Below are 12894 nucleotides of genomic sequence, written 5' to 3'. Positions count from 1 at the left end.
ACTTGCTATAGAAATTTTATCTTTAAATCGAAAATATTGGATGTTGGATTTGAGTGTTGTATATAAATAAAGAAATACATTCAAATCAAGCTGTTTACATTTGACTAGAGAAGATAATTTCGTAATTTTAAACAAATATATTCGATAGAATTTCTTGACAAAGTCAAGCTTTTTGTTAGCCCAATCAGAAATAACAGCTTAATAGAATTACCTATAGTCTATTCCAACCACAAGAGGTCAAAAGCCAAATAAACACAATTTGAAAGCGAATTGACGCGATTTAATTGGTACAGAGCTTGAGTAGTCTTAATCAGTATGGATTTGCGAAAAAATGCCGTTTTGGACGACGACGCAACTGTTATCAGAACTTTAGAAATAAATTTAAATGAATATAAGTAGTTAAGTGTAGTAGTGTTGTTTTATAAATAAAGACAAATTCTTTTGATGAATTTGTCTTTATTTATAATTCTTAGTAAAGCTACATAAATATTTTATAGTTGAGCTTTTAGCAAATGTTCATCAATCATCATTAGTAAATCAAACATGAAATAAATCTAAGCATTGTTTATCTTTATTCCTACTTTGATTGGAATGGGCTATACTTATTAAATTTAATGGATTTATAATCTATATTATATACAGGTAAAATTGGAGTAATTAATTATCAATTACTATTTACAATTGCACTGAATTGTTTTCAATTGACTTCAACTTAAAGTGTGATAGTAAATAGTACACATACAGTGAGTTATAAGTTTCATTAATCATTTGTATGTAACAAAACCTAATGTAATTTAAAATTGTAAAAACTCGTACCGTTGACACCATTGAAACCAATTATTATTATAGAAACAAAAAAATGAGATTCGTCAATAAAAGTTAAATCATTTATCAGAATCAGATGACTATGTAATTAAAGTTATCAAACTTTAAGAGGTTTAACCACTTTAAAAATACTTTTTTGGAGGTTGATATTATGAAAATGCCTAAAAAACGAGACAACTGATAAATAGATTAGATAGTATAAACCATTTCTTCAAGTAAATTATCTTATTCAACCAATATTAAAATACTTTACCCAAATTTAAAATTTCACATATTGCTTTGAATTGACTTTAACGATTTTCTTCACGTTTTTGAACGTATTTCAATTTAACCGTTGTTACTGACAAGGACAACTGACGTTTCATTTAAAAACAAAAGTACCAATAATTATTACTATACAGAATTCGTTCAAACAATTTTTCTATAAAAATACTTTATTGTGCAAAAGTAAAATAAACATTACTTAAGTGTTTTGTGATGAACGACGAAAAGACATATTTATATTAAGTAATGGAAACTTCCGGTACAAATGCGTAATAGAAGATATCGCGCATTGTGAATTATTTTATTTTATTTTTCGAAATGTGTTCCTCTGATACGAAACTAATAGAAAGGCTTAGGCAAGAAAATTTGGAGCAATTCTTTACATTAGTGCGCATGCATTTATCTTTTGTTGTAGATATAAATACAGACGAGTAAGTATACCCTGTGAGTTAATTCATGTGTGACTGTTGAAAATTTATTAATTTTATCAATTATTTTAGTGTCGATTGTTCGACGGATAAACCAAAGCAATTTAGATGGAATTTTCACAAAAAAACAAAAAACTCCAATTCAAATTCTAGTCAAAATGTTGTTAACACAAAGAAAAATGAAGAGGCAAATTCTATTACTGAAGATGGGATACTTAGGCTTTATGAGTTAATAGAATTCTTATCTAAACCAGATAGTAAGTCGTTTATTTAATAAATGTACTTAAATCAATATAAAATTAGCTTTATTGACAAATACTGGTATGAGGTTAACAAAAGTAATTGTTTTAATAAATTTTCCAGATGTAACTCAAGAGGGTATATTTCGCCGCACTGGCTCACTAAGTCGACAACAAGAGCTACGTCAGCTACTCTTAACTGGTTCAAGTCTTGGTCTTGATGATGGAAAATTCTCTGTGCATGATTGTGCATCAGTTCTTAAGGGATTTCTGGCAGAGTTGCCTCAACCTTTACTAATGGATCAGTATTATCAAACATATTGTACATTAGCTGGTGAGGAGCTTCTAACATCTTAAATCTTGTATTATGCTATTCAAAAACTATTACATAGCTTATTAGAGCGTCAACCATGTGTCAAAATTGATTTAGATTTTCTTTTGTATTATTTTTAAAATAGTAATTAAACTTTGTTACTCTTGCCATATTCTTGAATGGAAATATGCTTCTTTATATAAAACTTATGAGACAAATAAATAAACATTATTTAAGAAATATTTTATAATAAATACAACATAAGCTCAAAATTTATCTAAATAATATAATAGCTATGTAGTTTGATTTGAAGTATAAATGTATTCTTGACTATTGATATGAAAAAGTCTTCAAATTTTATTTATTTTTTTGAGGTGCTCTGAATAATCTAGTTTCTAGTTTTGTCTAGAAAACCTTCTAGTAAATTCAATTAATATTTTATGAAATAATAAACTAAATGTTTGATTACAATGGTGACATTTGCAATGGCGATTACCATTAAAGATGGTAATAGAAGGTACTGATGCCAGTTTGCTTGCATAATTCAAAAGATAGTGCAAAAACAACTTCATTGTTATGCAGTTTCTTTTGAAAGCTAGGTCAATATCAAAATGTATATGATCTGCAATACATATATTTTGACATTGATCTAGCATAGCATAGCTTGTAAGCATTGTTACGGTCAGTGGTGGTGTACATAACTGTGACGATCTACTTTCGTGATCTGCAGTGTGCAAACATCTATAATTTTACATTAGGATATAAAAACAACTCTCAGTAAGTCACTACAAAGTTTTAATGGCATGAAATTTGTTTTTTCCAGCTCAATATCCTACTCATGTTGACTCATCAGAAACCAAATTGCTGACAGCTTTACAATTACTGCTGTTACTTCTGGCACCTACACACAGGAATTTTCTAGAAAGATTACTCAGTTTGTTGCGCTTAGTAGCCGATAATGAATCTAGTAATAGGATGTCACCAGACACACTGGCAACTATGTTTACACCACATTTGTTGTGTCCAAGAAAAGTAAGTTACTTTATGTTATATTTGCAATGTGTGTGTGTATGTGCATTGTAATGTCTTCTGGCAAATATCAAGTAGCCACTTGATACTTGTCTGTGCTGTCAATACATCTTCGCATTTTAATCTAACCTGCATTAGAGCAGCACAGTTGAATATGCTCGACATGGGACAGACTATTGAATACTGCATTAATTTGCTGTATAACATAAGCCAAACTTATATTGAACTAGCAGACTCGGCCACATGTTGCTGTGGCGTGACATATAATGTATACATTACTGATACTGTATGATAATGCTTAGCCAAAAACCTCTAAAACATACTAGACATGAAGGTACAAATTTCATGTCAACAAAGACAGCGGTTTTTGCATAAAAAAAATGAAATCTATCTAAGTCAATAAAAGTAATTGATATAACAGTTATTATTTCGATTATTCCAGTTATCACCAGAGACCTTCCACGCTGACTCCATAGCTCTCTCTCCTCTTATAAGTTTCATGATACGTCAGTGTCAGCTCCTGTTCGAAGCACCAAAACGATTAGCTACAGACGCGGCTGCATACTTTACCTTACGCGAAAGGAAACGTGCAATGTCTCCAGATGTGGATTTAGATGAGAGCATAACGGACAGGTGAGATAATTAAAATTAAATATATATTTTTTTTTTTTTATAATTTTATATTGTTTAGTTTCATTAATAGGTAAATGTGTGATAGGTGTTACAAGTGTATTTATGTAATTTTTATATTAGATAAACTTACGAAGCCTAAAAAAATAATTGTATATCCCGAAAACAAATCGTAGTAAAATATATTTAAGCGTAGCACTAGTGATGTTTTTCCTTCGAACTTTAATGGATAATAAATTTAATTGAATACTTCGGTCATTATATATTTAACAAAAATTTGTGTTTTCTACTAAATATTTCGCATAGTTTCTTTGTCGTTATTCATACGAGCGTAGACGTCAATGTGGCGTTCCGTAAGACCCGTGAGTGCGACAGAGCGCGACACATGGGCGTCCCGCTCCCGCGCGTGTCCGTCGAGCTGACGGAGAGCCTGTGCGGTTGCAGGACGGCGGCCAGCACGGTGTTCACGTTCGTGGACCGCGGCCGCACGCGCGCCGAGAACGCCAGCAACCCCACCGACACGGCGCTGGCGCAGCTCTACGCGCACATCCAGGCGCTGCCGGACTCGCAGCACAAGCGGAGGCTCGTCAAGCACTTCAACAGGCAGAATGGATACGGTGAGTCGTACCGAACCGTGCGAGGAGTGAGCTCTCTAGATGACATTGTTAGCCGCAACTAACTATGTTATCTACATATAATTTGTCCTTGTCTGCAGTTTTCTAGATTGGGTAAGGTTGACAGTCAAGTTAAGGAGTTTTTAAAGAACTTCTGAGATTAGCGCTTGTTCACAAAAGACTAATAAGCTACTAGAAATTCTGTGGTATTAGTATGAATTTAAAGTTTAAACTTAAATAACTAGCCGTGCCGTGGGATATCCCATCGATATATATGTTACCGTAATATTACAAACATCGTTAAATTACAATCTATCTCGTCAGATTGTAAACTGTCGAAATATTGTGAACCGTGAAATATGATTGCTATTTAACGCATTATTTTTCGCTATATTGTAATCTATCTATATATGGGAAGCGGTCAAATTGTGAACTGGCGTATAACGAAATGCATCTCGCGAGCTGATTGGTTGAACGTTATGTGCCTCCCGCCTCCCCGGCATCTGCCATATTATTACACCGTAAAATTGCAAATACTGTTAAATTATAATCTATTTCGCGCAATTGTAAACTGCGACCACTTACCATTAGGTGGCCCATTTCCCATTCCGCCTTCCGATGCCGTTAATAAATAACTAAAATTGTGTGCAATGAATAAACTTATAGATTCCACGGAATTGCTGATTTTGGTCAAAATGCTCAATTTACACACCTATTTATGGTTAAATTAGTTGATCAAATTATGATTGAAGTTCTATTTAACATAAAACTCTGTACCGAAGATCTTGACTGCGTGATTAAGTAACATACATTAATTAATTGCCGCCACCTTTTAACGCTCAGCTGTAACAAATGTACTTAATACTAAAGAAATAAATGAAAATATAAAAATAAATTAATTAATTTTAATTATTAGAAAAGTCAACTCACATCAGAAAAACTGCTCATCAATTCATTCACTCCAAATTTTACCCTCGTGGGTATTAAAATGCTATAACAGTAGTATTTTATTCATTAAAAGAATTTCAAACAACGAATTCCATACTTCTATCTTTCAAAAATGTTTAACTTTCATATACACTTCTCATTGGAAGATAAAAAAGAGAATTATAACATCTTTTTTTTAACTCATTACACATATAAGTCTAAATACCGATTTTAATTTTCCTAAATATAACATAAAAAAAATAAAAAGAATTTCTAAATAAACTTACATTTCCTATTAAAACCGCTTAAAAAAACTTTTATCAGTGGTCACGTACTTCCTTAAATTGTGATCCTTATAATTATTGAAATTTTGCTCACCTTTGTGTGGCTGTGACTTGAATGATTTCAGTCACCTTAACATTTTATATATAGATATTATTTAAACGTATGTTTTATTTGCCTCGTTGATGTTGAAGCCACTAAGACTCCTTAGACTAACCAGATCTTCAGTCTTCGAGGTTAAACCCACAAAAGGAAAGCATTATTTTAAAATATCTTTATTAATTTATTGCAGGAACACCAATACAAATACAACGGACAGGTAAAGTAGCTGGTTCTAGAAGTTTCGGAGATTCGATCAAGAGGCACATTTTCAACAAGGGATTACTGAACAAGACACCAAAGAAAGGTTCCAGCTCCGTTATTAATACAGTTGAGGAGGTGAGATTAATCAAATATTTATATGTTTCTTGATATGATTTGCAGAATTATATAATAATTAATAAATATTACTATAAGTATTGGAAACGGGATATTTACCTTGTTTTTTATTTTATTTGGTGGAGCTCGATATTTCGACATTATCTACGAATGTCTTGTTCACGTACAAGACAAGTTGACTAAGTTGTGTCTCGTAAATAAAAATAAAAAACATGGTAAATATACCGTTTCAAATACTTATAGTAATAAAAATAACCATATTATTTTAAAATCCTAATAAATATTGTTTCGTTTTTCGAAACAACTCTCAACAATCACTTAGCTAAAATTATGAGTTTTTATTTTATGATCGTTTGTCTTAATCGTTTATTAAAAGGTCTGTGTTATATAGTCAATAATTTAATTTTGCAATCATATCGAAACCTCGAAGCATGTCTGTGTAACTAACAAGTTTGTAACATTTGTCTTTGTCCCTCATACGTGTTTGTCTTCTGTCTCTGTCCCTCTTTAACTTTCGCTAAAACGACGCTAAACGCATGCGTTACTTTCAGAAACACAAAGGAAAACGATATACCGATGATGGTAAAGTTGACGTGTCCCATAAAAATATCATATTAAAGAATTTAGCTAATAAATTAGTTAGTTCAGAATCTCTGGATGATGACGATTACGATTCGGATGCGAGCAACGAGAGTACGTTATCCGAAGGTGCATTAAACAATTCTAAAAAACATAGCCCGAAATTCGTATCCGAACCTAATTTAAGTAATCTAGATACAAATGAAGAAACTCCAAAAAATACGAAAAAGCGAAGTACAAGACTATTCCGATCCAAAATAATATCTGGATCACAAAATTTAAACAAAAAGTACCAAAAACGAAGTACCGTTATACGCAGTACACCGAAGTCTTGCGTGTCGTGCATAGATGATCAAGATTCGGAAAACGATATGCCTTACCCTGAAAAAAGTTTGGAGGATACACCAAAGAAAAATAAACTTTGTACAAATGATATAGAGTTTAAAATGCATTATTTAACAAGTACCCCGGGGATATCTGAAACGGTCTTCGACGAAGATTGTACGACGCCATACACAGTTAACTTTAAAAGGGCATCTATGTCGCCTATAACGAAATCTACCCAAAAGTTGTCTAAAGCAATGCAGGTTTGTTGCATGTGTCAATGTTGCTTAAATCATGGCCATGTGCTTATATTTCTAAAGACTCATACAAATCACAATCGATTACGTTACGCTATATGTAAACTAACGAAAGGCGTCCCCTTTAATCTATACTCGTACTAATATTACAAATGCAAACGTAATTTTGTCTGTCTGTTGCTTTTTCACGGCCAAACCGCTTAACTGAATTTGATAATGGCTTTCACTTCTGGTCTTTTTGGACTGAGCCGATATTCACGATTGCATCTATTGTCTATAAAAAATATAACAAGAACAAGGAAATATGTTTTTTTGTAATACAACAAAATGTATTCATTTAAATCAATATAGTATGTACTTTAAATAATTTTCACGTCGTCAATTTGTAGAAATACGTTATTGTTGATTATAATCTGACAATACTGCTTGATTATTTAATTATTATAATAATATATTTTTATAGATTTTTTATTAAGATAGAAACAGTAGTATTTGTATTTTATAGATTCTTAGTCCACGAAAGCGCTCCCCTCCACGTTAAATGATTATTGGCGTGCATTCGTACGAGTGAGTGTCACTCGTGATTACGAGATGTGTTAGTGTGCGTGAGACGACTAGGAGTAAAGACAGCAAAAATTAAAATCACATTTATTTTATTAAAACGCCTATAATTTACCGCGGAGGGGTTTTACCTTAAAGTAAGTAAAAAACTAAAGACGTCAAACGAGGTATTTTAGAGAATCAGTATGATGTTATTTATTTTTTAAATTGATATTAAAAAGTAAGTCTGCAAATATTTCCCATTGACAGCCGAAAATCTCCTCTCCCTTTGAGGATAAGGTATATTAGTATTAGTAGGTAGGCTAATTCAGCCACGCTGAAATGTGGTGTTGATGGGTATGGTAGAATTTTATTTGAAACTAGACGCATGCTGGTATCTCTACTATGTTTGCATTCACCGCCGAGCAAGAGGTGAATTATAAACACAAATTAAGCACATGTAAATTCAGTGGTGTTCGTCTGGGCTTGAACCCGCAAGCATCGGTTAAGATGCACGCGTTCTAACCACTAGGCCATCTCAGGTCAATGTTGATATTATCATGAGAATATTTTTTTGAGAGAAAATATTTACTTACAATAAACATTAAGCTTTCCAATCGCCATTCGTTAGTCATCATAAAGTATGTACACATTAAATTTAGCTTTAATCCTCGGAATTAATTTATTAACATTTAAAATGCCTTTATTGTTAATTAAATCCGGCCCATGACCTACACGAATAAAATATGATTAAGGACCAATTTTAAGTTAATTCTACGAAACCTAGGTTAGCTAGGTTACTAAAGCTACATTATTCTTAAATTGACTGAATATAAAAAATCGGTCCTTTATCTTAGAAATGATATACATTTTAAAGTCATGATTCCGTTGTAGATTGCTCCATATTAGTAGTTCATATAAAATTTTAACACAATTTTATTGAAACCAGATCAAAATGGACAGGACTGGTGTTACTCAAAGATTGTTTGTATTTTTTAGGAATCCATAATGACACCTCGATCTCGTAAACCCTTAATCATAACATCAGAACAACCAGAGAGTTCAGAGCGAAAGGATTTATCGGTTAAATCAGAAATTTACCGATCAATATCTCCAAAGAACGACAGTGATTTTGTATCATCCGATGACGATATGATGTCGAGATCCTCGTTTTTTTGTGGAAGGTAAGTTTTGATTATGAAAATTAACGAACATGTTCAAAATAATGTAATTAATAAATTAAATTTTTACAGGTCAAATCATTCTACAAATGCGTCTCTGCGAATGAAAACACCGTTAGACGCGAGGTCCGATTCGCTATCTGATGTTAGTCTAATACGTTCAGGAGTAACGAGATTTGTTATCAGCCATGAAAAAAGGAATTATGTAGACGAATTAAATACAACTCTATGCGATGATGTAAATTTACCGAAATTCAAAATAAACCAGGAACCAACGAATTTGGGATCAACAAAATCGTTATCAGAACCGTTCCGAGAATATTTGTTAAGCAGATCTGTGTTAACTGCAACACCGATCGATCTATCGATTCTCAACAAATCGGATGCAGACGATAAAATCTCGGACTCTCTCATGTATTGTTTGGATGGAAACGTTCCGTCCGATTTAACATCATCGATTAGTAATCTAGCAGTCGATTCTAATTTATCAGACGGCTTAAGATCGCCGTTGAAAAGTTTAAATAATGTAAATATAGATGTAAGTCCGAATAGAAAGCGATGTGCGAGCGCTTCGACTTGTGACACAGATAATAAAAAGATTATGTTCGACAAAGAAAATATAAACGAGAACAAATTTGATTTACGGGAGACTGATCTATAGTTTAATTGTATACAGATTTATATTTTCTTTGCCTTTGTCATTAGTGCCTTTAAAAAACTATTTACTGATAATAGTAACATTATATTAGAACTTTTTTTTTAATTGTATTTCAATAATGAAAGGTGTATTTACCAAGCAGTAAACGCCTCGTAGATTAACAGTATATATGTGAAATTCAATTATAGATTACGGAAAACAAAATATGGTTTTATTTAATACGTTACACGATAAATATAATAATGAATGTGATTATAACAATGCAAGTGAGATAGCAATAGAGTTGACAACAAAAACGGTAGCAATAATTGACGAATCTCGTTGTTATGGAATCTCTTGGGTTGCTGAAATAAAAAAAGGACTTTTTAATGTTAGTAACTTAATTAGTGAAATTTTTAGGTTATCATTGATAACATGGAAATAATATTTTTTACTTATTCTAGTGTCAGACTGCGTCTTATAGTTTGTTATCGCATATATGTCTAATATTTGGATTTTGCCGTGAACATTGAATACTCTTGATTCTTCTATAGACAATGTAAGTTGTTCTAAATGTATGTATTATTAGAGCGAATTAGTTGTATGATAGGTAAGATTTCAATAACTATGAACAGTACATAATGGCAAGACGGTAAAGATATGACACTGAATTTCGCTTTATGTATACGTCATATGTTATTGAAAATTTTCCTAAATTATTTATTTTAAAATCGAATTAAATTAGAAAAATATGCACTCATTTGGATCGGGGATTGTCTGTATGAGTATTAATTTCAACTTTCATGAAATTCTAAATTGAAAATATCGATTTGCAAGACAACATAATTCTAACTATTAATGTTGGTAGTAAACTGCAACAACGTAACATGTTGCTAGTGATTGCTAAGGTTTATGTCTATTTAATCATATTTGGATTAAAGCATAAACTCAGCCTGATAAAGCCGAGTAAGACAAAAATATGATAATTAAAATTGAATAAATGCATTAAGAATTCCAAACACAAAAGTAACTTACTGCTGTTTTACGGATGCGTATTTAGAACGTGCACGAGGTTTTACAACCGCAGTTTTATTTTTGATATGTATAAATTTCTTTCGAGGAGGTGGTAATGACTGATTCCTTTGGGTTATCGTTTTTTCCCATTTAAAACTTTTCAGAGAAGAAGGTAATGAACTCGATCTTTGATGTTTCTCTTTATTCCAATTGATAAAATCTATTATACGCTCTCTTTCAAACTCCTCTCGTTTCTTCTTCCTTAATAATTCGTTCTCTTTTTTGTGTTCCTTGATCAACTGTTTTAAAGCTTTTCGTCTTTTATACCATCGACAGATTGTAGTTGACTTTGGTGGTTGCGATTCAAATTTTTGCCGTATACGGATTTTCCATCGATGTGGTTTCTCAAAAAATTGAACAATGGTTGGGCTTTGCTTGTAATTTTTTTCTGCATATTTGTAATGCGTACTGTTTTTTAATTCTGGAAGACTTGACTGTTTGATGGTAACATGTGGACTGCAAACAGATTAAGGTAAAAATTTTACACAATGAAGTACTGATAATGAAAACTATTTGTTAAATCAAGCGTGCACAATGTGCAAAACACGTACACAATGTGATCTGGACTTATATTGTGGTGATGAATACAACCCTATATCTTAAAACTAATTGAGAACAAATTAAATTGGTGTGTGTTCCTTTATACTAAAAAAAGATTACACGGATTGAATTTCCGACTGATTCAAACACTTTTGTATTGATTTTGTTCTATTAAATCTATTTATATATATGTATTTCAAGAAGTAAAAATAAGATAATTTGTGGGAGAAATTACTGGACATTTTTCTTTGCTGTGCAATTTGAACATATCTTGCCTGATGGACAAGAACATGGTTTTCCTTTTGTCGATTTAAGGATTGAATTAATCATTTGCACATTGTTGATGTTAAATGTTATTTCTTGTCTATTTCAAATAATTTAACATATCTATATAATTTTGGCGTTTGTGTGACATATAGTGTATTTTGTCAATTGCGGATTCTATTCAAAATCACTACGTGCTTTTTTTGTTGCTAGCAATACTTAAATAATCTTTGATATTATATACAAAAATATTAAAGGATTTTTAATTTGGAGTATTGCAGGTGTTATATATAACATCATAATGTATACATTATTCCGGAATAAAAGTAAAATTTCAATCCTATCCTTTCAAGCACGTAGAAACCGTTTGATAAACAACATTAGACAGCAAATTGACGCAATTTCATTGGTTGATTTATATCTATTAATTATGGATTTGCGAAAATATTGCGTTTTGAACGTCAACGTCGGAACTTTGAAAGTAAAATTAAAGTGGATAAGTAGTTAAGTGTAATAGTGTTGTATTATAAATTAAGAAATATTAATCAAAAACTCTTAGAAGTGCAGAATATAGATGAGCTATTATCAAATCCTATGAATTACCTAACTCTAAGGTTTGTTTATCAAATAGGGACTTAAGTTATTACGTGCATGTTATGTCTGCTCACCTCGAAACCCTTCGCTCCAAATAACAGCCCCTCGCCCTGACTGCGTCACCATCGCACCACTGACAACTACCATTATTATTTTGGTTACGCGAGAGTTTTTATTTTACGTTAACTCGTTATATAATAATAAATTTATTATTTTTTGTAAAGGATACATAATCTGTTCTAAATTAAATACTTAATGTAGGTATTACAACCTCTTTAATAATAATATTAACACCATTCAAATAGCAAATATTTAAAATAAAAATTTAAAAGTTGATATTATTATATAAAGTGTTCTTAGAAAATAGATTAGACAATAAACATTATTTTCGTGTTACTTTACGATAGTGAAAGCTTTCAAGATAGAAGTCACACTCAAGTCATTAGACAGATATCATCACCAATTAAGCTAATTTATTTATGTGTAGGTATATATGTTTATAATATTTTCAACTGGGCGTGGAAGACCAAATCCGAAACTACACGGAATAGTAAAAAAGTCTCGGGAACGATTTTCGTGAAAATTAAAATTGAATCATTGGATTTTTCAAAAATCAATATTCCTAACCTGGATTCGTACCAATGTATATTATAACACTATTCGATTATGTACTTAAAAAGGATCATAATCGGGGAAGTTAAGAAATGGCAAATTTCTTGACTTTGATTCGTACGTTATTGAGCATCTTTTTATTTTTTTCAACTTACGTCCGGCGGTCTGTTTCCGTCGCGTATGTTGTAAATTTTTTTTAATATCTCTTTGTGTTAAAAAACAAAAAAAATATCTTTCGAATTTCGATTGTCAATAAAAACGCGCACATTATTGCATATCGTAATTAAAAGTTTTTATTTTATT

At 31.5% G+C, this 12894-nt stretch overlaps 2 protein-coding genes across 3 annotated transcripts; one reads left to right on the top strand and one right to left on the bottom strand.

Annotated features, from left to right (window-relative positions):
- Positions 1-1162: 1162 nt before the first annotated feature.
- On the top strand, positions 1163-9732 carry LOC113400874 (rho GTPase-activating protein 19). 2 transcript variants are annotated; one of them, XM_026640548.2, is made up of 10 exons: positions 1163-1520; positions 1590-1774; positions 1881-2090; positions 2893-3101; positions 3541-3731; positions 4173-4345; positions 5844-5989; positions 6541-7155; positions 8689-8873; positions 8943-9732. In XM_026640548.2, the coding sequence occupies exons 1-10, from the start codon at positions 1408-1410 to the stop codon at positions 9529-9531; spliced, it is 2616 nt and encodes an 871-aa protein (XP_026496333.2). In that variant the 5' UTR covers positions 1163-1407; the 3' UTR covers positions 9532-9732. The 2 variants fall into 2 exon arrangements, with proteins under 2 accessions (XP_026496333.2, XP_026496334.2); XM_026640549.2 differs by lacking the exon at positions 6541-7155 and having other exon boundaries at positions 1165-1520.
- Positions 9708-11451, bottom strand: LOC113400878 (uncharacterized). Its single transcript, XM_026640553.2, has 3 exons — positions 11357-11451; positions 10543-11037; positions 9708-9872 (listed from the first exon to the last, which is right to left on the bottom strand). The coding sequence occupies exons 1-3, from the start codon at positions 11449-11451 to the stop codon at positions 9752-9754; spliced, it is 711 nt and encodes a 236-aa protein (XP_026496338.2). The 3' UTR covers positions 9708-9751.
- Between the last annotated feature and the right edge of the window lie 1443 nt (positions 11452-12894).

This window comes from Vanessa tameamea, chromosome 11 (genome assembly GCF_037043105.1).
Source record: "Vanessa tameamea isolate UH-Manoa-2023 chromosome 11, ilVanTame1 primary haplotype, whole genome shotgun sequence".
Taxonomy (NCBI): Eukaryota; Metazoa; Arthropoda; class Insecta; order Lepidoptera; family Nymphalidae; genus Vanessa; species Vanessa tameamea.
The sequence above is the reverse complement of the archived record's forward strand: the minus strand, read 5'-3'. Positions and strand labels throughout refer to the sequence as shown.